The sequence below is a fragment of the Lagopus leucura genome, unplaced genomic scaffold (genome assembly GCF_019238085.1).
Source record: "Lagopus leucura isolate 7727_CA_CO unplaced genomic scaffold, USGS_WTPT01 Super-Scaffold_702, whole genome shotgun sequence".
Classification (NCBI taxonomy): Eukaryota; Metazoa; Chordata; class Aves; order Galliformes; family Phasianidae; genus Lagopus; species Lagopus leucura.
Genome location: NW_024962254.1, coordinates 10,483,109 through 10,507,406, shown reverse-complemented (window position 1 = coordinate 10,507,406; position 24,298 = coordinate 10,483,109). Strand labels below are relative to the sequence as shown.

At 34.7% G+C, this 24,298-nt stretch overlaps 1 protein-coding gene across 1 annotated transcript in view; it reads right to left on the bottom strand.

The window, feature by feature from the left end:
* Positions 1-24,298, bottom strand: part of CNTN5 (contactin 5) — a 277,046-nt gene that overhangs the window by 7,581 nt on the left and 245,167 nt on the right. Inside the window, exons 18-20 of the mRNA XM_042862457.1 lie at positions 16,679-16,749; positions 13,641-13,875; positions 5,490-5,599 (exon numbers count right to left, since the gene is read on the bottom strand). Coding sequence (XP_042718391.1) covers positions 5,490-5,599; positions 13,641-13,875; positions 16,679-16,749 — 416 coding nt within the window. The remainder of the gene's footprint in view (positions 1-5,489; positions 5,600-13,640; positions 13,876-16,678; positions 16,750-24,298) is intronic.

The window sequence follows — 24,298 nt, the reverse complement described above, 5'->3', positions numbered from 1 at the left end:
CTGCATACACCTGAGATGAAGTCTCATATTGTAGCTCAACATTGAGAAGTATCATCAAATATCTAGTCATATTTTCCTATGAAAAATCAATAAATTTTTAGGTTTCTGATTTTGGTTAATAGAAAATAGAAGTCTTGCAGCAAAAAATTCATGACACAAAAGTGAATTCATAAGACACACATGACACTGAAAATAGCATGGATCTCTTGAGACCCTCACGAAAGATCTAAAATGTGATCCATACCCTAGGGACTTGAAAAGCTGTTGGAATCCTGTGAGAAATGCTTGTAGCTGTCAGGATTTTAGAGGGATTTTTGTAATTTTATAGGCTAAGTTGACATATTTAAAGCTATCCAGTTGCTTATTACATGTTTGGGAAAATTCATTCATTCCAAAAGCAAAATCTGGTAAATTGGTATTCAGTCTGATGAAACTCTAATTCTTCTTTTTCTGTCTTGCTTTACTAGTCTTTGGTAAAAACACTGATATACCCTTTCTAATCTACTTTAAGTAACACCTGAGTAAATTAAAAAAGTAATTCCAAAACCATGTAGATGTAATTCTTATTGTATAAACAGACAAAGAACATCTAAGGAACAGCAAAAACTTTTAGATGTTCCTCTTTGAAAAGAGATTCAAGATTTTCTGTTTTTTATCCATTTTGGTTGCGAGATAATCTTTTGATTTGCTTAGTCAAACTCCTACCCTTTAGGGGAATTCAAATGGCAAAGACATGAGATTTGAGATCTGTACTTAATATTAGCTGGAAAAGAATAAATAAAATAAAAAATATGTTCTTCCTGACAGTAATTCTTTCCCTTTCCCTTCCCTACCAGTGAGTGACAAGGAAAATATTGCTTAAGGCTGATATAGATTTTATAACCTTTGGGTTATGGATTCTAAACAGTATTAACCACACACTATATTTTTCTACCATTCTGACAAAGTTTGCAAGCTACTTCTACTTCATCAGAGTGTGGCAGGCACATATTTAGTAAGGTTGAGCAGACAGCTGACAAATCTGTACTGAAGTCAGGAATAATATGTGCTTTGGAAGATGCAAATGAGTACTGCAAACCTTGCATAAAACTCATGTGACATAACAGTTAACACTGCCTTTCAGGGATGACAATGTGCAATTGGACAAGTTACTGTGCCTTTCATTACTCCTTAGTACAAAGTGCAAACAGGGCTGGAGTGAAACTGGGTCACTCCAGACTTGTCTGTATGTAGTAAATACTCTGTCACTTTTGTTGATTAGAGATCAAGCATTCAACCACTAGAATATAACACCTCCCCCTTCTATAATACTACTGCTAAAAGGCTAGGAAATCTAAAGTGTGTGTAGGTGGCTGTCTCTGCTGTGGTGGCCATGGACAGAATACCAATTGAGACATAAGAACAGACTGTCTGGTCAGATTAATTTGCACGGGGTGGGGTGACACATGCTTTAGAGACAACATTGTACTCATCGTCCATTATAATTCCATATTAGGAGATAATTGTTACCAAAAAAGAAATCATTCATCTCTTTATCAGTCACTGGACTTTTGCATATTTTTTATTTGCTATTTGAGGATTACTAGATCTACAGGCTGTATTCTGCACTGTCCTACATGTGATAAAACCTTGAAAACCAGTTTTTAGCTTAAATTTGTGTTCACCAAAACTGAAGAAAGGGATGGGAAGGAGATTTTTTGCTATACAGGTTGCACCAAAGGAATGGTTTGAAGAAATACTGTCAGTATTTAAGCAAAATTGGACTTAGAGTTCCTAAATTGATACTGGAATGCACTGACTCACTACACTGATCCTTTCTGATGAAATCTTTCCCAAAAACAGAACTGAAAACTCCAGCAATATCATCCTCAGATTGTGTTCTGTCCTGCTGAATCATTCAGGGCAGTACTATCTGCTCTTCTGTTTAGTGAGCAAAGGCAGCTATGAAAATCACTCTTTCTGGGAATGGGAATGAAAAGGTCAAATACTATTCCCTGAAATAGTTCTTTGTCAGAAAGTGAGCAAAGAAATTCTGTCTAAAAAGAGGGGAAAAAATTAACCCTATCCTCAAATATAAGCAACAGCCTCAAAAGAAAGTTCTAATTCCTTCATGGAGAAAGACAGAAAGAAGCAGGGATATATTTTTTATGTTTCATTTTTGTGTTGTGTGAACTATAGATACTTTGCTTGAAATATTTACTCTGTAGTCTTCACGCTAGAATCTTAGTGTAATGCTAGTGTATAGCACTAGCAGTGAGGAGAAAAAGTGTTAATATAGTTCAATGTTAATGACTGCAATATCAAAAACAACCTTCATATTCATTCTTAAGAAGTCAATGAGGGCAGTAGAGCAATTAAGTGCTATTGTTGGCATTGGAACATGCTGCACTCCGTGGGTCTAAATACATTCCAGGACAGGAAGATCACCTCTGATATGAAGAGTCCAATGTTCTGTCCGTCAGAGTCATCTATTATTAGGACTCATCAGTAGAGCTAAGGAAACTGATTTGTAGCAAGTAAGTAATGAAAGCAAAACACATTCAAGTTATGAAAGAATAAATTTCTAGAGAAATATTTTCATCTGAAAAAGAAAACGTCTGTTTTTATTTTAAAATGATTTAAGACAAACCTCACAGAACATTTTGAGAATCAATGTGATCAATGGAATGAGGATAAGGTAAAAATAGTAGGTGTAATTTAAAGACGCCAAGATCCCTGAGAGGGAGTAAAAAAAAAGTCAACTTTCTAAAGAGAGAAAGACAAGGTGCAGTGAGTAAGTTATTTCAAAGGATAAAAGCCTGGCCTGGAAATTGAAGACAGAGGTTAGTAACAAGTGCAACACTTCGGTGTGGACAGAGACAATATTTGTAAGGTGAAAATAATCTCTATTGGATACAATTTTGTTCTCCTTATACATAGCAGTCCTAAAGGTAAATGGTCAGGTATCATTTTTACTGCAAGAAGCAAGCTATACACAAATAGTAAAAATACTTTTAACATAAAAGAGCAACAGGGCTAAAGCACAGTGAGAGAGAAATGACAGAGTTTGCAGAGTTCAGCATGGAAGTGTATGTAGGGAAGAAACTCAGGTAAGTAACAGACCTGGGGGTTCTTCTTGTGGTCACAGCCTGAACAAATTGTAAAGGAATATCTAAGTACCAGGAATCTACAGCAAATCATGCAGGAAAAAGAGTAAAGTAACTGCATTTAAACTGTGCAGTAAATGGGCTGTACTAGACATGGCTGTCCAGCCCAAGGCTGGGTGTCTGGTGGCTCTGGTGGAGTACGTTTTTACTCTCAAAGACCATTGGTGATGGTTGCCTGATCCCAGCTCTTGACCAGATAAGCTGCTGAGGGTACATACTGTGTTAGTGTGTTAGTGTGCTATTGGATTACAAGACTCAAACATAGCTCAGAGACTGTTACAACTAAACTGGAGAGACTGAACTGTAGAGGAGACTGTGAATCAGCATACTTCTCTGTCAGGAGTCCTTTTGTAGTTACCTGAGAAGGACTGAGGAGAATGAGTGACATTGTTTCCTCAGGGGAAGTGTGGCAGGATCAAATGGTGTCATCACAACTCAGAGTAAAACTGGGACCTCCTAAGAATGGGCTAAGTCTGATCTGATCTATTGATTGGTAACCCTGCCCATGGCAGTGGTAATGATGATAAGATCCCTTTCAACCTAAGCCATTCTGTGATTCTATAAAGTCTCTTTGTATCATGACAGGATCCTCTTAAGGGCTGGAGAGCAGATCTGCCCCAGTTCTTCACTGGCCAACAGAACATGGAGCAACAGCAAGAGTTTCTCTTTTCAGTATTAAAGTATGATATTCAGTATTAAAGTATGATATTCAGTATGAAAGTATGGTATTGTTGCTGGAGTTGTGTACTTATGATAGAACTATAAAACTTCTGCAGATAAATTTTCTGAGGACTCAATATAGTAGTGCTGACATGATGTAAGCTTTTGGATCATGGCTTACATGACAAGGACTCAAAGAGTCATTGAAGAAGATGCAAGAAATAAGTACTTATTACTGAAACCAGATGCCCATGCCTCATTCAGAAATCTTTTAGTTCGTTTACTTAATTCATATCTGATTTGGACAAAGGAAATTAAGATATATATTGTAAAGTGAGGGCTACTTTAAAGTGTAATGCTTTCAGAGGCTATCTTTCTTCACAATTTCAAATGCCATATATGCAGGCTGCAAGGACAAATAAGAGTTCTGAATTATTTTTTTACAGAATCTTTGAACTTGGAACATCATTTTAATTTGAACATAAGGCAGAGATGAACACAAACCCACATTTCTTAGTCAATATTAGAGCTATCATGCATTTGCCAAAGGTTAATAACAAGAACATGAAGGATATGAAAAGTTTTAGCTCAGAGTTTTCCTTGAAAATAAATTTTCAGGACTTGCTGGAGGAAAAAATATATATTTTTTCAAGATTTAAAATAAAAATAAACATTACACAGGAGATGAGTTTAAGAAGCTATATTAAATTCTGGCAACTTGTACTATAAAATATTCAAGCTGCATGCTCTGTGAGAGTAAACATATTATTCAGTGATATTAATAATATTAATTGCTGTACTGTAACTTATATTCAGATTCAACTTGTCAGTCTTTGAGTATCCATTACATTAGCATCTGCCTCAAATCTACTTATTTACTGTCCTTTCTTTGCTAGTGCAGACAAGAAGGAAAGCATCAGCACTCTTAAAATGACTAAAGTGCAGGTGAGATAACCTGCACTGCCAAATCAGTAAATTGAGTCAAGCTGGATTATTTCTCGAGCAGCAGCATAGCTGAACCACAAGTTTAGGATGGATCACAGTGGCCCCAAAAGACAGGTTTTAGTCCTAGTTTCAATCTGTTCCTGGAAAATTGGAATGTAAACTGGATCCAAAGATACAACAGGATCCAGAGGACCAAGATGGTCCAATGCCAATGCTGGTTTCAACTCCCAGGTCACAGAGGGCTGTTTCCAAGCCCCCCTTTGTTTGTTGACAGTGCTGCTGCTGCTTCCCCTCCTGCCATCCAACCTTCTGTGATCTGCCCAGCAGATGTCCCCCGGCCACTGCTGGATGAGAGCACAGGGATGGCAGAGACTGATTTTCTGTATATTGGTTGCTCTCAGTAAATAATAACAAGTTTGAACTGGTCACTTGGAGCTGGAAACAGTCAATACCTAATCTTCCCCAGCCTGTGAAAGAGGCATGCTGGGTCACTTGTGGTTCTTTCAGCTCTTTTTGAAGTGTCAAAGAGATGTTGTGGGAACTGGTGTTGAACAGTTTTCAAGCACACATAAATAAAAGATGTGCCAGTACTACAGCTGTGACCATTGTTCTGCAGCTAGTTATGTGTATGCTAAAATGAGTATATTTTCTGTTGAAGTTTAACTACTCCACACGTTAACAGAATGCAATGCTATCAAAAGCAACAAGACTACTCATTATGATATTCTGTGTTCGTACCTCAAATCCCTGTGGTCTTCCTAGACTTTCTTTAATATGTTTCCACGCAACAAGAATCTCTGATACAGACAAACTCGTAGCTTTGACATCGATAGGAGCAGCAGTGGGTTCTGTATTAAGAAAAATTGAAACAATAAACCTCCACTGTAACAACTTGTATTTATCAAAAACACTCCATCTGAAACTGTCATTTGCTTCCTTTATTCTACCTTAATACTCACAAGAAGGTATGACACTTATGAGGAACATGAAAAACTGAACAAGATAAAGAGATTATTATTGCTGTACTTCTTTATTTGTGTCATGCTACATCAATATCTTATCGTTGATGATGGGTGCAGTAAACTGTGACAGGATCCCTTATGATTTTTTTGAAAATCTTTTATGTTTGTAAATGACCTCCTTCCTCCCCCCACTTTTCATCCTACTTCATCAGCTTTGCTTCAGACATAAATGGAGCATTCATTCTCTTCCTAGCTTTTGAGTGTCTTTTTTCCAGCTCAGATTGAATGATACCTAACTATGGTGCTCAGTCATTCCTATCAAGTATTTACTCTTTGAGGTCCTAGAATTGTTCCTCTCATTATCTGTGTTGTTACCATTGGCCTTAAGTCTGTGCTACCTGTAGGACGCTGTGTAGTCCTGGCTTTTTGATGGTCTGGACCAGAGGACCTGTAAGTCTAGGGTGGTCATCCCTGCCCTCTCTCTGGGGTGAACATCCTTTAATGCAGCAGGGGTATGGAAAAGGTTCACACCAATGGCTTAGGGTTGCCCAATTTGGTTGCCATAGTAAAGTTTTACTTTGCACTTTGAAATAAGTAAGTACTTCATGGAGGTCCAGCTTCCTTTGGTGGCTGGATAATTATCTGCGTAAATACATAGACAGCTTTGCTGAATATGCTTTGAACCATAGCAAATATTTGTATCCTCATTTAGTGCACTGGGGGAGTGTCCCAAAATATTCATGTATTAATCCAAGACTTGAGCTAAAGAAGTCTTTTGGATTTTCTTCTTTACTACCTAAATGTTATTGAAAAGTTGCCCAAGACAAGGTATGGAGATAAGGCTTGAACTCTGTACTAGCTTCTCTCCAATTTTCTAGTGAAGTTCACTTGCTCAGCAAAAAGGTTTGTATTCCTCTGTACTAGAAGAGTCTGCAATTTCTTCTTTGGCCTAATGTTCCTCATTACATTTCTAATGTGTTGATCTGATCTTCAAGGGCAGGCAGAGGTCCTGGCTTTTATGTTATGGGGAGGCACATCAAAGAACTTTGTAAATAATGTGTTTTGGAGGATCATCTAACAAGGCTACAGGAGAGGAAATTCCTTATGGAACAGCCTGAGTTAAAATTATATATTTTTCTCATTGATCAAACTGCCTCAGTAAAATGTTTAGCTACTCTCCTTTCTCTGATCACGTTGCAAGAATTGTTCTGGCACTGCTGCCCTATACATTTTCTTTGATATGAATTGTACATATTTTTCATCCCTTTTGATGTCAGATTTTTAACGTTTGCATTTCTTTTTGATCTTCTTTTTTATTTACTTCTAAAGAAAAGAAGCATTTCTGATGCGATTCAAAACAGCATTCATCGAGAATGAGACTTACTAATAAATATTATATATGTATGAAACTTTTCAGGTAAAAAAAAAGGGGGAAAAAGCACTAAAAATACCTAAGAATAAATAAAATGATCTTCTGAATTTAATACTGAAAGATGTGAAATGTGATGAAATGTGCTATAAAGAAATGTATTCCTCATAATACGATTTTCTGTTCCATAGTTACATCCTGCTTTCTGTTTTATGCACTACTAAGATTTGTGCAGCAAAAGCTATTTTCTAGTTTTTGTATTATTGAAGCAATTACCTTGTTGTCAGAAAAAGATTGCAGTGGGATACGTAATTTGTGATGTACACAAAATGTTGGTTGGCAGCCTTTACACTTTCTATAAATGCAGAAACCATTTCCTCTTCATAGCATTCACTAATGGTTGTTATGTATTGCTCAGAGTAGGAAGGCTGAATATTTCCTGATATTTTTAAAAATTGTTTTGAACAAATGAAGTAGAAATAGGTTTGTTTTTTTTTTATGTGAAGAAAATGTGTTTCTTACATATCCAGAAATTATTCACTGTAGTTTCACTGATATTATACATTAAGAATCTAAGTGTTCAGCAAAAAAACAGAAATTATATATTTAGGAATAAGGTATGTTATGACTGTTTGAAAGTTTATGGAGATGAAATAACATTTAATATGAATTCAGATAGGATGAGGATCATATAATTTCTGGTGATATAATATACATTATGTGGTTCAGTCCAATGTCATGCTTTATTCTGTGTGTCTAAAACTAATGATAAGTTTGATAGGTTCATTGGTTTTCCCATTATGGTCACTGATGCTATGATTTTATTCTGTTCTAAATATCTTGTCATTATACTAAATCTATTGGTATCTTCCTGAGATCATGTTGACAGAAAAAAAAAGGCAAATATCTTTAACGATTCCTATAATACACCTCGATCAAATTAAAGATGAAACGTGGAAATTTCTCAAAAGGCTGTGTGCAATGTCTAAAAAACATAGTCCTTCTATGTGCTATAATCACTCTGTAAGGAAACATATTTAATCTGCTGCACTTTGGGTTGACCATAATAAAGCAAAGCAAGGAATTACAGAAATCGTATTGATCTGACATTCAGAGAGGGAATCTTGAATTTCAGTACTGGCAGACAGGAAAACGAGTAGTTGGTTACTGGGTCTCTACTTCTCAAAAGAAACCAATCCATTTTTTTCTGAAATGTTCATCCTTGAAGATTTCCACGTGATCTAACAAAAACTAATAAAAAAGCAGAACCAAAACAGAATTCAAGGAATTCTTGTATTTTTCTTTAATTCTTCTGTGGAATGAAACCTCAGTCAGGACCCTTTATTCAGTCACATGATATGCATTTACTTCTCATTTTGACTCCAGAAGAAAACTTTATACACTTCCCTAAATTCAGGATCTGAACTTTCATTTTAAGTTATAAATATCATTCCAAGTAATTGAATATAGTTAAGATTTCAGGACTTCAGCAAAGAGCCTTGACAGATCATTCCTCTCTGTGGAAAAAAAATAAAACACACACACAAACGAGATTTATGAAAAAGGAAAATGAAAGGAGGAAAAAAGGAGGAGTCCCTCTTGTGTTATCCTGTAGGTAAAGAAAGTGGAATTATTTGCAACAGGATCTTCCAAATCAGAGCACCTCCAGCTTTCATTCCTGAGAAAAGCCAAGAGATGTTATGCTCAGTTCCACCCCACAGACTGATGGATGCATGTCCCTAGATGGGCTATTCCACCAGATCTATGATGGTGTGCCAGCCTGCAGGTTAACACTGCATCCAGCATCTTGTGCTACAAGGGAAAAGGGAAAAGGGTGTTGACAGAAGAGAAAACACAAAACCAGAGATGTGAGTTTAAAATGCTGATAACCAAAACAACAAAAATCAGATGACTGGTCTGATCTCTTGAACTTCTAAATTTTTGTCTATATCCACATTTTCTCTGAACAGTCTTTCCATGGGACGTTAAAGGAGAGACAAACCAGAAGGGAAGGGAATGAACTATCAGTGAAGCAGTGATCAGGCCTGCAGTGCTGAGATCTGGCCTGGCCCTCCTATGTTTATCAGTGCTGAAGAACCCATACTTATGTGGCAGAGCTTCAGAAGACTATTTCTGTAATGCCACTCTCACATGAACATTGTTCACAGTATCCGTATTTCCATGGCTCTCCTTTCTCCATGGAATACCATAAGGAATGAATGAGTCTAGAGCATTGCTTGTATACCAGTAGCATCAAAGGAATTTTTAATAAACTCTTTCATATCAGGATTAGAATTTCATCTCCAACATTCCAATGAAGACAGCTCAAGCCAAATTCCAATTGATCAGCTCACAGGAGCAGAAAATGATCTACTGTAGTGTACAGCTAATGTTACAACTTAATAATTTTCAGGTTCACCTAAACTCCAAGGAGCTCAGCTTTCATTATGAAATCATCTACAGGACTTTACTTCTTGAATATAAGGCTATATTTAAAAGAGTGTAATTGCAAATCTTTCTTCTAGATTAAAAAAAAAAACAAAAAAAAAACAGGTTTCAATTATTCGATTTCCATTTTGTAATGGAAAGGCTTGTTTCTTTTCTCATTACATACATTTTCATGTTGTTTGCGTTCCTCTTACCTATGTTCTGCAATTCACATTTTTCCTATTATTCAGATCTTTCCCTGCATTAAAAGAGTATCACAAAGTTGTAATAACAGCAGTATCATAATCATGCTCTTCTGCTAGCATTTGAAATACTAAATAATAAGATCTGAGATGAAACTTAAAGAAAGTCTGCCAGTAGCCTTCCAGCTCTATATTTTCCTTTCAGTGCTTTTGTACTGAAGGAAAGGAATTATGTTTTACATCATTCTCCTAATCAGTTTCTTAATGTATTTATAGCTTTTGTATCATCTTATGCCTTTTCCAACCTTTTTTTCCTTTTTTTTTCTTTACCAAGGGAGTGGTGAAGTGCTTGAGTAGGATACCCTGAAAGGATGTGGATGCCCCGTCCCTGGAGGTGTTCAATGTCAGGTTGGATAGGCAGCCTGGTCTAGTATTAGATATAGAGGTTGGTGGCCTTTCCTGTGGCAGGGGGTTGAAGCTTGATGATCTTTGAGGTCCCTTTCAACCCAAGCCATTCTATGATTCTATGATTCTATGAACTCAAGAACTATTTCACATCACATTAATGTTTCTTCTGTAATCCATATAATCTGAAATCCACTTTTTTTTTTTTTTTAATTCAAATTAATGCCTCAGTTGTGTTTCACGTGATCTTTCTTTTTTATTCTGTAATGTATACCATTTTCCTTTTATATCCACTTTTAAAATTACTCTTCTGTCTTTATTTGATGTGAAGCTTACAATATATTGTGGTTATGCTTTTGCAAATGTGGTGGAAACATTTATATAGAATATAAGCATATATAGAAATAATATATATAATATATAAGAATATATAAGAATATAAGCATATATAGAAATAATTTTCTTGATAATTTATTTTTTGCAACTTTTCATTACTTTGGGAGGGAAAATATCTTTCCCCATGGCTTTGAGCATATTAAAAGGTCTGATTATCAATGGTAGTCATGAATAGAAAAAACAGATTAAATTTCATTATTTAATTTCATTATTGGTACATGTTGATGTTAAAGTCTGAATTGCTTATATTACAAAAAGGCTGAGTTTCTAAGAAATTGACAGTACTGAAGTTTTTCATTACAGATGTAAAAATGGGTATATTTTCACATTCGTATTAGCCATTCTCCTTATATAATCTCATTTATGCAAAGTGAATGGTACAATCCTCGATTCCTTAATTTCTTTAATATTAATGTATTATTTATTTCTTTTTTTCTGGTTAATTAAATTTGAAAAAATAATCTCACTTCACTTTTTGGCAAAACTGTTCTTATCCCTTTCATTACTTCTATTACACTACAGGGAACATAAGTTCATCAAGTCCATCAGAGTAACACCACTAAGTTCACCACTACAGTCCAAGCATAACATACATGTTTTACTTAATCTGAATATCCTTTAGTGGGCACACCTCTAAATCCTCTGACGTAGTGTATTGCCATGTAAATGTACGTTTTCTTGCTGAATTAATTTCAGATAGATTTTACAGATTTTAGATTTGACTTAGAGACATTCCAAAACATTTTCATTTCCTCTCTCATTTTTACGGCTGCAACTTATTGACCAGCTTCCTGCTATTTAATGACTAGATCTATTGTTATTTGTTAAGATTAACTTTTCTACAGGGTCTTAATTATTTACCAAAACAAGACTATAATAACATTATTTCTTCTCAGTAGAGTCAGTAAATAATCTACTAATTATCACAGACAGAAAAAGGTAATCAGTGATATTTAGTATCCAAAGTACTCAGTGCTGCTAAATTTTCTCGTAAATAACAGTGTCATGCAAAATTTATCTAAAATTAGAAAGGTGTAATTAGAAAGGCACAATTTGGAGCTACCACAAAACCAAGCTCAGTTCCAGGTCCATTGTAATTCAGCTCTACAGTTTCCGAAGGGTTTGGATATTGCACAAAGCAATATGAAAAATATGAAATTTTTAAATAACACAATCATCACTATCAGTTTCACAGTATCATTTACCATTGAGAAAAATGTAAAAATGTCATATATACACTGGGCAAATGTTACATTTTAAAATGGAATTGTTTTTGTAACAGTACGAATATCCGATACTACTGATTCAAACACTGGATCAGAAATAGATTGTTGGAAGTTTTTAGCAAAAACAGCAATCCCAACCTTTATAATAACTAGAATGCTGGTTGGCAGTCACTCCAATACAACTCTCTCCTCCAACATCACACCTTTAATAGTTGTAGAATCATAGAATCCCTAGAGTTGGAAGGGACTTCTAAAAGTCATCTAGTTCAGATCCCCTTCAATGAACAGCGGCATCCACAGCCAGATCAGGCTGCTCAGAGCCTAGTCCAGTCTGGTCTTGAGTGTCTTCAGGGTCGGGACATCCACCACATCTCTAGGCAACTTCTGCCAGTGCCTCACCACCATTATTGTAAAAGTCTTTTTCGTTATATCCAACCTACTTTATTTTGAAACCATCACCTTGTCCTATCACCACAGACCCTGCTAAAGAGTCTGTACCCTTCTTTCCTGTAGGTCACCTCTAGATACTGAAAAGCCACTCTCAGGTCTATCTGGAGCCTTCTCTTCTCCATGCTGAACAGTCCTAGCATCCCACAGCTTGGTGTCATCAGCAAACTTGCTGTGCATGCAATTGACCCAACTATCAGTATTAATGATGGAGATATTGAAGAGTATTGGTACCAGCACTGACCCCGGGGGGGCCAACACTTGTCATAAATCTCCATCCAGACATTGAGCCATTGACCACCACTCTCTGGATTTGATTCTGCAGCCTGTTCTTCATGCATCGAAAATTCCACTCATCAAATCCATATCTTTCCAATTTGTAGAGAAGGATGTTGTAGGGTACTGTGTTAAAGGCCTTACTGAAGTCCAGATAAATGACATCAGTGGCTCTTTCCTTTTCCACTGATGCAGTTAAACATAATGTTTAATGTTTTTCTTCACATGGAAAACCATTATCTTGACACTTCAGCTTTCTAGTCTAGTCTCTACTGGTTTCTTCTAGTCTCCACTAGTACCTTACTGATTTTATTCTCTTAACAGTAGACAGTGGAGTAACTCTTAAGCAGAGAACTACTAAAAAAAGCAGAAGAATATGGCTACCAGCAATAAAACTTCTCACAGTATTTCCATGGAAAACATTTACTTATCTTTTTTGTGAATGGTAATTTACATATGCTGATTTCTATCAGTACAGAACAATTTCTTTGACTAGCACAAATAAGTCTTTTCTCAGAGAATATTTTGAGAGCTATATCCAGTTCATTTCATAGCGATTTTCCTGAAATATTTTTCATTTTTATTTCTGAAGTGTTCATATAATTTTAAATATTGAATATTTACACATTAAAATAGATGCTTAATTATTTATACAAACAAACTAATAAAGATAGAAAACAAAAGAAAAATTAAATAAAAATAAGAATAAATTTGCATTCCATGCACCTCTAGTGTTTATTATGTAGGAAATGAATATACACCGGTGCAGTTGTTAAGTCTTTGAACAGTTGTCCAATTAGCAAATCAAGAGGCATTGTGACCCTAACATACGTTAGAAAATATCAGTCTTTTTCTGCTCATCTTTTTTTTTAGAGCAACTCAGCTTACAGTTAAGAATAAAGGCATCATGCTAGAGATGAAGCTTCATTAAAACAAACACATATGTTTCTGTCATGACTGGTGTGGATTCCTAAACTTTGTCACTTGCTTTCCAGATAATATTGGCAAGTTAGTTTACCTGCTTCTCTGCAAAACAAGATTAATAGTACTTTACACTTCTGCACAGAATTTTGACATCTGTTATTGAAAAAAGCATAAGAATAATAGGACACAGTATATAAAAATAGCTTAATATAAATAAAAATATACAATTTAATTTTACAGCATTTTGAACTGACCTCCTTCAGCTGAGCAGATGACCACAATTGGGCTGAAGGGACCATCACCTTTGTTATTGTAAACACCAACTTTCACCTCAAAAGGAGTGAGAGGTGGAACACTTTCATCTCTATAGATAAACTTTGAGGCATCTGAAGATGTCACCATTTTTTCCTTCCAACCACGTGTTCCATTAGGTCTGAATGCTACAATATATCCAAATCCTTCTCCATTCTGAAACTCTTCTGAGACTGGCTAAAAAATAAAGTTCAGATAATGATTAGACGTGGTTTTACTAACTTAGAAAGCAATCATTCAGACTGACTATTACCTTGTGTCAGGGTGGTCTCTTGCAATTGCTTTATAGAATTTTAATTATCACACCTTAATACACAATTACTTCCAAATCAGAAGCCTGTAGGAGTGTTTCTTCACTGAATGGCTTGTGTGCTGAGAAGGATATTTCTTTTATACTTTACGGTTTCTGATTAATGCTTTAACCATTGATATATCAATGGAATAGTTCCTTCAAGTGGTCTTGCTAGAAGTGTAGACCAACATATTTTTGTAAGGGTTCCTATGATATGATGTAAGTGACACTTATTACAGTTCAAGTTAGCAGTTTAATTCTGGTGTTCAATTAGAGGCTTAGGATATAATGTAATAAACCTAGTAGTCCTTACTCTCAAACAAAAAGTCTTGATGAAAAAAAAATCTTTTCTTATTTCATAGGATCTGTGAAATTAACCACTTAAATTGGGACACAACTGTCATAAGCAGACAGTTGGGAAAAAAATTTATCTGTTGAGAGACTGAGCATTGTAAAAGCTGTATCTTAAGTGTCCAGCTCAAGAAATGGAATTTTTTATACTATCTTACCTCCTAAATTTGTTATAAAATCATGGTTGGCATTAGATTATGTTTAACAGATGTCAGTATATTAACCCTTGGGAAATGCCAAAGAGGGTGCCTAAAATTTCGTATCTCGAAGTGTCCATCTTAGATTTGGATGAACATATAAATCAGAGCAGAGACACAGGAGACACAGAATCATCTTCAATCCACTTTGTATTTGAATGCCTCATCACTAGGCAACTCACTTGCAGAACCCATTTTCTATCCAGCTTTCTGAAACTGCACTACTTATCCAAGGAAAACACAAAATAAATAAATACATTGAAAAGATAAAAGGTAGGGAAGGCAAAAATAGCACAGACTTTGTACCTAGTGAGTTAGAAAGGAGCAGCCTTGGAGCTCTTCATGATATTCATGGATTTGACAGTAGATTTGACACTAGACAAAATCAAATCAAATCCCTCAAAAAATGAAAATACAAGAGAAGTAGCAGAACCTCTGGATTCAAGTGCAAATGCAAAATGAATTATGTGAATTATGTGAATAAGCTGGGGCATTAAAACTTTATTTGAATCTGCTGAGCATAATTTGGTGTCCTAAGAAGATTATTCTTCTCTAATTCCCAGAAACCCACACAGCATTCCAATATCTCTTCAGATTTCAAAGTACTTTTTGAATTCCTATTGCCTAAGTAAGTCCAAGAAAGACTTTTTTGCATCTTGTGAAAGTACACGTTAGTTGTACTGGAGCCATGTTAACTTGTACTGTGGCTGTGCCTTACAGAAATGCAGTGGCTAAACAAGAAAACACAGTAGTTCGTAGTGAGTTGTTGATACCACTCAGAGTATTATCCAGTGTAAAAAGGTTAATTCTTATTTCTCACTGCATGATTTTGTGTTTTGCTCTATCATTTCTTGAAGAAATTGAGTGACTACCATTAGAATATCATAGAATCACAGAATTGATTGAGTTGGAAGGGACTTCTAAAAGTAATATAATCCAAATTAGAAACGTTAGAAATCTTTCAAGCTATTAAAATGTGTATATAGGCTCACTTCATGGTTTATGATTGACACACTTGAAATATTTCATTATCTTAATTTGATTAATTACTTTATGCAGTTAAATTAATTTGATTATTACTTTAAGAGGTATGTGAAATGATAGTGTGCTGAAAGTATCAGCATTAGGAAGAACACAAAGTGATGATAGAAACAATGAGCTCATTATAAACATTGGAGAAGGACTGACACCTCCCCTATTGGCAAATTGCATCCCTTAGCTATAAAAGAATGCCTCTCCTCTTGATGCTTAGGGAACACTGTAAACACACTTTACATGAATACTACATGCTAATATATTACATAAGAGATTTCAGTGAGGCCAGTTTCATCAGATACAATTCCAGAGACCTGTGGTTTAGTTAGGGATTTTGCATAGTCTCCCTCGATTACTGCTGTTCGTAGCCTGAAAATTGTAACCAAACTGAAATTAGTATTGTCTCACTTTAAGTAGTTTGTCAGAATCCTCTGTTTCTCTTATGATTTTCACTGAAACTCTCTATCTTTATTAGATGGATTTTTTAATAATATAAAATAAATTCATATATATATTTACTCTGAAACTCTTTTGATGAATCTAGAAGTTATGAAAACACCTCAAGAAAAGTTTCTACTCTACTGTGTTATTTATGATCAGCAGAGAAAACAACTTTGCTCATCCAATTACCTGTTGTCATGGTCATACATCTGCGTCATACCTCGCATCACAAATATCTTCTCAAAGTAAAAGTCTGCTTCAGGCCTTTAGATTTTATTTATGCAAAGTACTTAAAAAATGCATTCTTCCTTAATTCAAATGTAAACTTAAACATAGTAGAGATTCTTTGTCTTCCTTTAGCAATTATTTCATCTATGTAGCATTCACTTATGATAAAAAAAAAAAAAAAGATATCACTTGTACCTAAGAATCTGGAAGAAAAGACTGATGAATTAGGGCAACCTTGGAGCTGCCACTAAGGGAAGAAGATTCTCTGCAGTATCCTCAAACCACATTAAAGTGCAATTTAATTTAGAAACTTTAGAATGAACACAATTTTGAGTTTATATCTTGTCAATATTTACTGTAAGGAAACCCCAGTACAGTACTGTTTACTTTGTCCCCAAAGAAATAAACAAGATCTTTAAACAGAAAACTCCCTTACCTCCCATGCTATTACTAATTCATGACGCCTTCCACTTCTGCCACTTACATTAGCTGGAGGTGTCTTTGGAACTGTGTGCAAAAAGGAAGAAAATCAGAATGTCCAAGTTATTGAAGTTTTCCCTATAGTAATAAATTTCTGCAGAAGACATGAAGCTGTTAAATCAGAACAGAAAAAAACATAAAACACTGTGGTAAAGTAATTTTGCTCATTTCATTTCATGGAATTCCACAATCAAAGGAATGATTATAAATGTGAACAAAACATAAACAGAAAAGAAAAGGTATACTGAAATAAAAAGTCACTTAAGCACTGTTTCTTCTGCGGGTTAATTAAATTTTCAGTGTACATATATAATCTGGGAGATAAAACAGAATTTGTCTTATTAGCATTTCTACTTTTTCTAAAAGCATTTCAAAAATCAAATACCAAGGAACCAGCCATTTTTCAGAGTTTAGGTAAAATTTAAGGAATTAATTGAAATATCTCTACTATATCCAAGGTGTTTAGTGATTTAGAATATTTTGGTTCTTTGAGATATATATTATTATGCCTTGTCAGGGATCCAATTTTCAGATAGTTTAGTTAGCTTTCTTAAACAGCCTTTATCCTTTCTTTCAAAATACTGGAAACTCTACAATTCATTCTTGAATATTCTTTAAAATTTAAGGCAAACTAAAGGTTATCAAAGTTAGTAAATCTTTAGAAATTTTAGTTATTTTATTGGAATTATATATATATTTTCTATTATTTAGTATATTTAATGAAGCTCCAAAATGATGAGTGTCCTGAGTTCATTTACTGTGAGCATGCAGTGCTTGCATTCTTTATTTGATTAAATATGCCATTAGATATAACCTCCCTATTTTCTTCCTTACAATAGTACATAGGGTATGGGTAGAACTGTTAATGCCTTATTGCATGCTATTGAGCTTATTTATTGACTAACATGGTGCCTTTGAACTGTACAAAGAAAAATAGATTCAAACAAATGTACACCACTCTGTATCTCATGTTGAACATTAACAAGTTCAATGAAAGTGCAGTTGTTACTATATCCTGAAATTTCACATGGTACTTCAGAATTAATCTGAAGTTTTTACCTATGATCTCTCCTGTAAAGAACATAAACTGAGTTAATTATATAATTATAATTATATATAATTATTATAATTTTATCAATTAAACAGAATATATAAACTATCATATCATCTCCAATGGAAAATATTTAAACTATGTTTAGCATCCGTTTGCTCTTTCTAAGACATTTCTGTTGCTGCTATAAAGATGAATGCAATGTTTGTGTAGATGCCATATTATTAGTAAGAAAAAAATGCTGTACACCTTTGAAGTAACTAACACAATGGACTTATTTAATGAGTATTGTCCTCTGTCTAGAGTTATCCTGTTAAAAGCATTGCAGACTGAAGCCCTATTTAAATGAATAAATGTTAAAAGAATAAAACTGTCAAAACGATGGATTTCTTTTGCACCAAACTAAAATGTACATTCAAGCAGCAAAACTCTCAAATGAATAACCATTAAAAGAATAAATGTGTCAAAGGAATAAATTTCCTCTGCACTGCACCAAAGCAAATTATTTACAGTTAGGGGAGAACATTTTGAAATCAACGAAGAAAAGTATTAAAAGAACACATTTATGCTAGACCCTGAGGTTATATATCATCAACCCTTTCAGCAACATCACAACAGTTTTATATCTGAATTTTCTCACTCAGAGCCAGTTTACTGCCATGCAATTAGTGACTTCCAAATCTTTACACTCTTAATTCTTGACACACATGAATAAACACTTGCACCACAAAAACAGATGTGATTTCTGAATTTTTTTCCCAGACATAGGGTCCAAACACCTGCAAGACAATGACATTATGACCTTTGTTCTTAATGTCTATCACAAAACTGAGAAATTTAGCATTGTGTTTTCTGAATCCCAATTGATAACAAGCAGCTCTTTTCCATGCTGATACACCTCTTTTAATAAGATAAAAGATAAATTCCCTACCCATGGGGAACTGAATTACTCCTTGGCTTAACACTGGTACTTAAGATCACCAAAAGTGACTCTGCTTAACTTGACTGTATGTCTCCAATTAATTTAAAATTTTCTCATTAGTCCCTGTGTTGATCACCTAGTATTGATTTTCTCCCACTTTAGTCTTAAACTGTAAGATCTTTAGGAGTAAGTCAACTTTTTTTTTATTACTTCAGCTACTGTTAGGATTGGGAGCAGAACACACAAAACTTATGTTTCTATGTTGTTCTGGTGATGCAGTGTTCTGAACTTTTGGCAGATGTGGTGACTAGATGTGGGTTACAGTAAATGTGACTGACAGTGTTTGCATGCTATCACACATCAACATTTAAACCCTGACTTAAGTCAAGCAAACAAGAAAATGAAAACAATTTCAGTATAGTTTGAAGGAATGGAAACAACAGTATTTTTTTCTTACAGAATTTCCATTTTCATTGAAGTAATTTGGCATGCTGAAAACGGAACTAAAACCCAACAGACTTGGATTCTCTCTATGTCCCCTTGGATAACAAAAATAAACTTTAAATGCTTTCTTTAAGAGCAGACACAAGGAATGTAAATGTCATCCCCCTAAGAAAACCTTTGTAATATGAGAAAAATATAAATTAGAAAAAGTAAGGCTAATATAGAAAGCCTATCAGAAATGGCCAATTGTTACATAATTTGTGTGTATTTTATCATTACAAGTTATATAGACATGAAAAGCAGTGGTTTTTATGAAGGAAAAAATGTATGCAGAGAATTGATATTCCTGAGGGTTTTCTGTAAGAGAGCAGAGGGTAAGTGCTGAAAATCTCTAGTAATCACCTATATAGGTGATTATATATATGACTATATATATATAGTATCACCTATATATTATAAATTTGTGTTTAATTTAAAGGTTGGGGAAACTTTTGGAGGTGATAGATAATACTGTTGATGTGAAATCATAACTTGTGATAGAAAATATCTTTCCTTCTAGTGCTCTACTATGTTCAAAATTTTGAAAACTGGTCTTTTCTTTGAGATACTTATATTAGCTTTTGTGTTCAGAATTTTACACATTCCTCTCTCTTCACTCTGAACAGCTACTTAATTTTTGATTCTTTAACTGAAAAGTGCAGGTTCTGGTAAAGATGGCCTTTTCAGAGATTTTATCTAGATCACTTTGGTCCAAAATATTGAAAACGATTCAATGCTTAGTGAAACACTTCAATTTCTACTTTAAAAGGTGTAACCTGACTTCAGTTTCATTTTAACAAAGTGAAAACGGAAGAGAAGGCAGAATACTTTATTTCAAAATGTCAGGTTTTTTTGGTTTTGCTTTAGTTTTCATTAATGCTATTTCTAAATGCTAAAGGATACAAGAAAAATTGGATTTTGTTTAAAATTAGTCTTATTTTCCCCCTTTTTTTACTTCCATGGATTAACTGAAAATATTTTTATGTTGTTTGAACCATAGCTTCCTTTTCTTCTAGAAAGGAAAATAAAGTAACACATTAAACCTGGAAAACATGAATGTGTTTGGAAAACAATTCATCCACTTTTTAACATTCTGGTATTGTAAAGAAATTTTAAATAAATGTTGTCCATGAATGAATAATTAGTCATTTAAAAGTGTTTCTTTTATTTGCTTTTTAACATAATCTTAGGTGGTTTTTAATTTTTTTTATGTGTTTTCTGATTATTACAAACAGAAACAACAGATTTTTAATTTTGTAATGTGCTTCATTTTTTGTGTAGAACAGAACTATTTGGCAGCCAAGGTTATAGTTGATTATAGCATTTCTGTACAAAAGGAGTTCTGTAGAAAAACAGTAGCTAGATTTAGTTCCTGTAATTCACTTTTATGTAGGTGAGATAGAAGAAAGACAAAGCGAAGCAGGAGCCCAATTACTCCCATTTTTCAGAGTAAGAAATGATAATACCAGGTGCTCAAATTGACAGAGAAGTTTCTGATAAGAAACTGAGTCCAGATTTCCCAAGTCACAGCTCCATTTTTAATAAAAGTGCCTTTCTTATTCTGCTTGGATCCTGCATTCGTGAAGATATATTCCATGAGGATCTTTTAAAACATTCTGTATGATTTCTGAAACATTTGCTCAAATAAAGCAAAAAGAAAACAAAATGCTACACTTCTGAGGAGTTGAATTATTAAATTTCAGTTTAGCCCTTAAGAAAATGTTTGCTCAAGATATAGTTACTATTTATTTATTTAAAAGCTATTTATATCTTTTAACATACTGATACAGTTTGAAAGACAAATACTAGCTGTGGAAAAAGAGGGTAAAAAGGTTCGTTGCCAGCTTGTCACAGCTTCCTAATGTGAAGACCAAAGCAATAACACATTTTTCTTTTCAATTTTTTTTTTCTTTTTATGCATACATAAATATATGCATGTATCCTTCCACACAGACCTGGGAAACAGAGAGATGTTAAGTGAAAACCTGTTCCATATGTGAAAGACACCAACTGGTCTCATGATCTGTATTTCTTCCATTAACATTTTCCTCTGTATTTTTAGTACTTGTAATTTAAGAGGAGATTCTGAATATCCTCCAGATTATCACCCCCAGGTCTGAAATCTCAAATGCTGTGGCATATATGCCAGTTTTCCTGGTGTGTTTTCTAACAGCACTTCAACAACACTATTGACTCTTTGTCAATAGGTGCATATTAATTTGGGCCTGCAATATTACATGTGAGTAGTCAATTTCAAATATAAACATGCAGTCAACAATTATCGTCTACTTTATCTTCTTCATCTGTTTTTCCCTGTGGAGGCACATTTTCTGAAATGACTTCATTTGCCCATGAAATAATGTCCTAATGTTAAAAACTGAACAAAAATAATTATGATAATAGCAAAAGTGGAAACTTATTTTCCATGGGTGTCTAAAAAAAAGATCCAAAACCTGGCCACTAGCAGCAACAAAGATCCCCTAAAAAAAACCCAGCCTAAAACATGTTGTTGTCAGGACAAGTTTTCCTTGTAATAACACAAAGAAATATTAGCTGAGAATAAGTGTGGCTTAATGAAATATAAGGACTTATTAAAAATAAATCCTGTGCACAACCTGATACTAATTGAGTGCATTATACTGTTACCTCATAAAATCAAGCCTTCATGTCTGATTAGCAGGTTAAACTTTGATTCTACTCAATTTCCCTCTCTCCATGTTTCCCCATGAATAGACAATGTAATTCATGCTTTGCCCCCAGGCTTCAAATGCCCGACTGCCGTAGTGGAATGCCAGACATGTCTAAATTCATGTTACTGGCTCTTTTCACCTTGTGGACCTGTAAAATATGTATCAAGGCTACACGTGACTGAAATGCAGCAGCTGGCTATAAGTTAGATGTGCCAGAAAATTGCAGTATTATCCATTCCAATGAAAGCATATATGAAAAGCAATCATGTTAACTAAATGTGGACTAAGTAACAAGATTAGGGTTTAATGAAATAATTAAAGCATGCGAAAACCTGTTTATTACTCTGATGATTTCCTTATATCATCCCAAGCCTTGCTTCCATGGGTATTTTAAATAATGGACTGATATAAAATGTTGTTACTATCTTGGGGAAGAAGTGATAAAGTAAGTGAGGTGTGGGGAGTGAAAAAGACTTTAGTCTCCAGCCAAGTTAGCAGATGCCATTAAATTAAAGATGCTGATTGTCATTTAAGTACAAAATAATGGCAGCAGAATCACACATTTGATATCTCTGTGTGTTGTCTATGCAGCTACTATTCACCTCTGTGGATCATGGCTCTCCTCTGAGCACACTGTCACACTCACCTTCTCTGCTGGGAGACTGATAGTTCTGGATGTTTTCCAGTGCATCCTGTCTTTTTTACTTGTAGAGCACGTCTAACATCACTGCAAAGGGCCAGGTTAGTCTGCTAGGTCATGAGGAGGAGGTTGATACCATATTCCTTCTAAAGAATAATGTCCTTACACATGCACTCTATTAAGATTTCAGATCTGTGATGTTGGAACTGAAGCCCATGGTAGTAAAGGTTTTGCCTTGAAGCTTTCAGATAAAAAAAAAAAAAACAACAAGGTACAGAGATATTCTGAAAAAGAATACATAATTGAGTAATACACGAAGATATTAATTTGCTAGTTTGGAAAGCCATCTGTGAATAGCCATACCCAATGAAAACTGATACTAACTTTTTTGTTCCTTTGACTATGGTATTTGAAAACAACCACGAAGATGACAATTCACATTGACAGACTTGTCTGAGACAATAGAAGGAGACCAACAAGATTTAAGACCTAAGGCACCTCTGTAGCTATTCAGGAACAGCTGGAAATCAGGAAGAATCATAGAATCATAGAAACATAGAACTACAAGGTTGGAAGGACCTACAAGATCATCTAGTCCAACCATTCTTCCATTATCATTACTACCACAAGCCACTTAACCATATCTTGGAACTCCTCATCCAGATGCCTCTTGAACACTGCCAGGGACGGCGACTCCACCACCTCCCCGGGCAGCCATTCCAGTGCCTGACCACTCTCTGAGAGAAAAAGTTTTTCCTTATGTCCAATCTAAATCTCCTCTGATACAACTTGTGGCCAATTTCTCGGGTCCTGTTTGTTATCTGGGAGAAGAGGCCAAAGCCCTCACCACCACCTCCCTTCAGGAAGTTGTAGGAAGAAGTGGATGCCTGATTGAAGCAAATTGAAGCCTCTGGCATTTCAAGAATGCCATAAAGATTTATAAACAGCAAGCCATTTACACGTGTAACACACTGATATATTTGTTTTCTTGGTTTTGTTTGCTGTTGTTTTCCTTGCTTTTGGTTTAAAGCAGAGTCTATTGTGTTGTTTTTACTTTACAACTTTTCATAGTTTCCAACAAATTGGAAAGTTATATCTTATTAGTTATGAACAGTGTCTTCTCACTGCCTCTGCAGAATAGAAGTGAGAAACCATTTGTTTTTATATATATATATATAAACATGTTTTATGTATATGTATACACGCATATATATATATTTAAAGAAAAAACTAACAAGATAACACAAAACAAAAACAGCTCACAACAGAAAACAGAATCCAAAGGGTTTTATTAAATAAAGCTCTTTTGAGATTGAGGTGATAACAACTAACTTCTGCTGTATCACACTGTGCTAAACAGCAGACCAAATAAACTGAACTTCAATTTCTCCAAAGACTGTTAAGTTGTTTTACTGGCACCTGCCTGGAATTCAGTGTCACACTACAAAATGCTTCCTTCTAATGTGACAATTGTGCAGCTGTAACTCTGCTAATAAAAAAAAAAGTGTTTCTAACCGGAAAGCTAAAAGTGCAGATAAACACTGAGTGTGGCCTTTTCCTATTTGAGCTTATATGTGACTGACCTTTCATTTGAGAAGACCTGCATTATTATCAGCAATCTGCTTGTCAGGAAGAGTCCTGTGTACTTAGAAATTATTGCAACTTTTGTTAATGACTCTGTTTCTCCAGATGGCAACAATAGTGGAGCCTTACTCAGAAAAGAGTACTAATCACTGGGCAAAAAATACATTGCACAATGCATGTTTCATCCCTTCCTCAGTTTTTTTCGT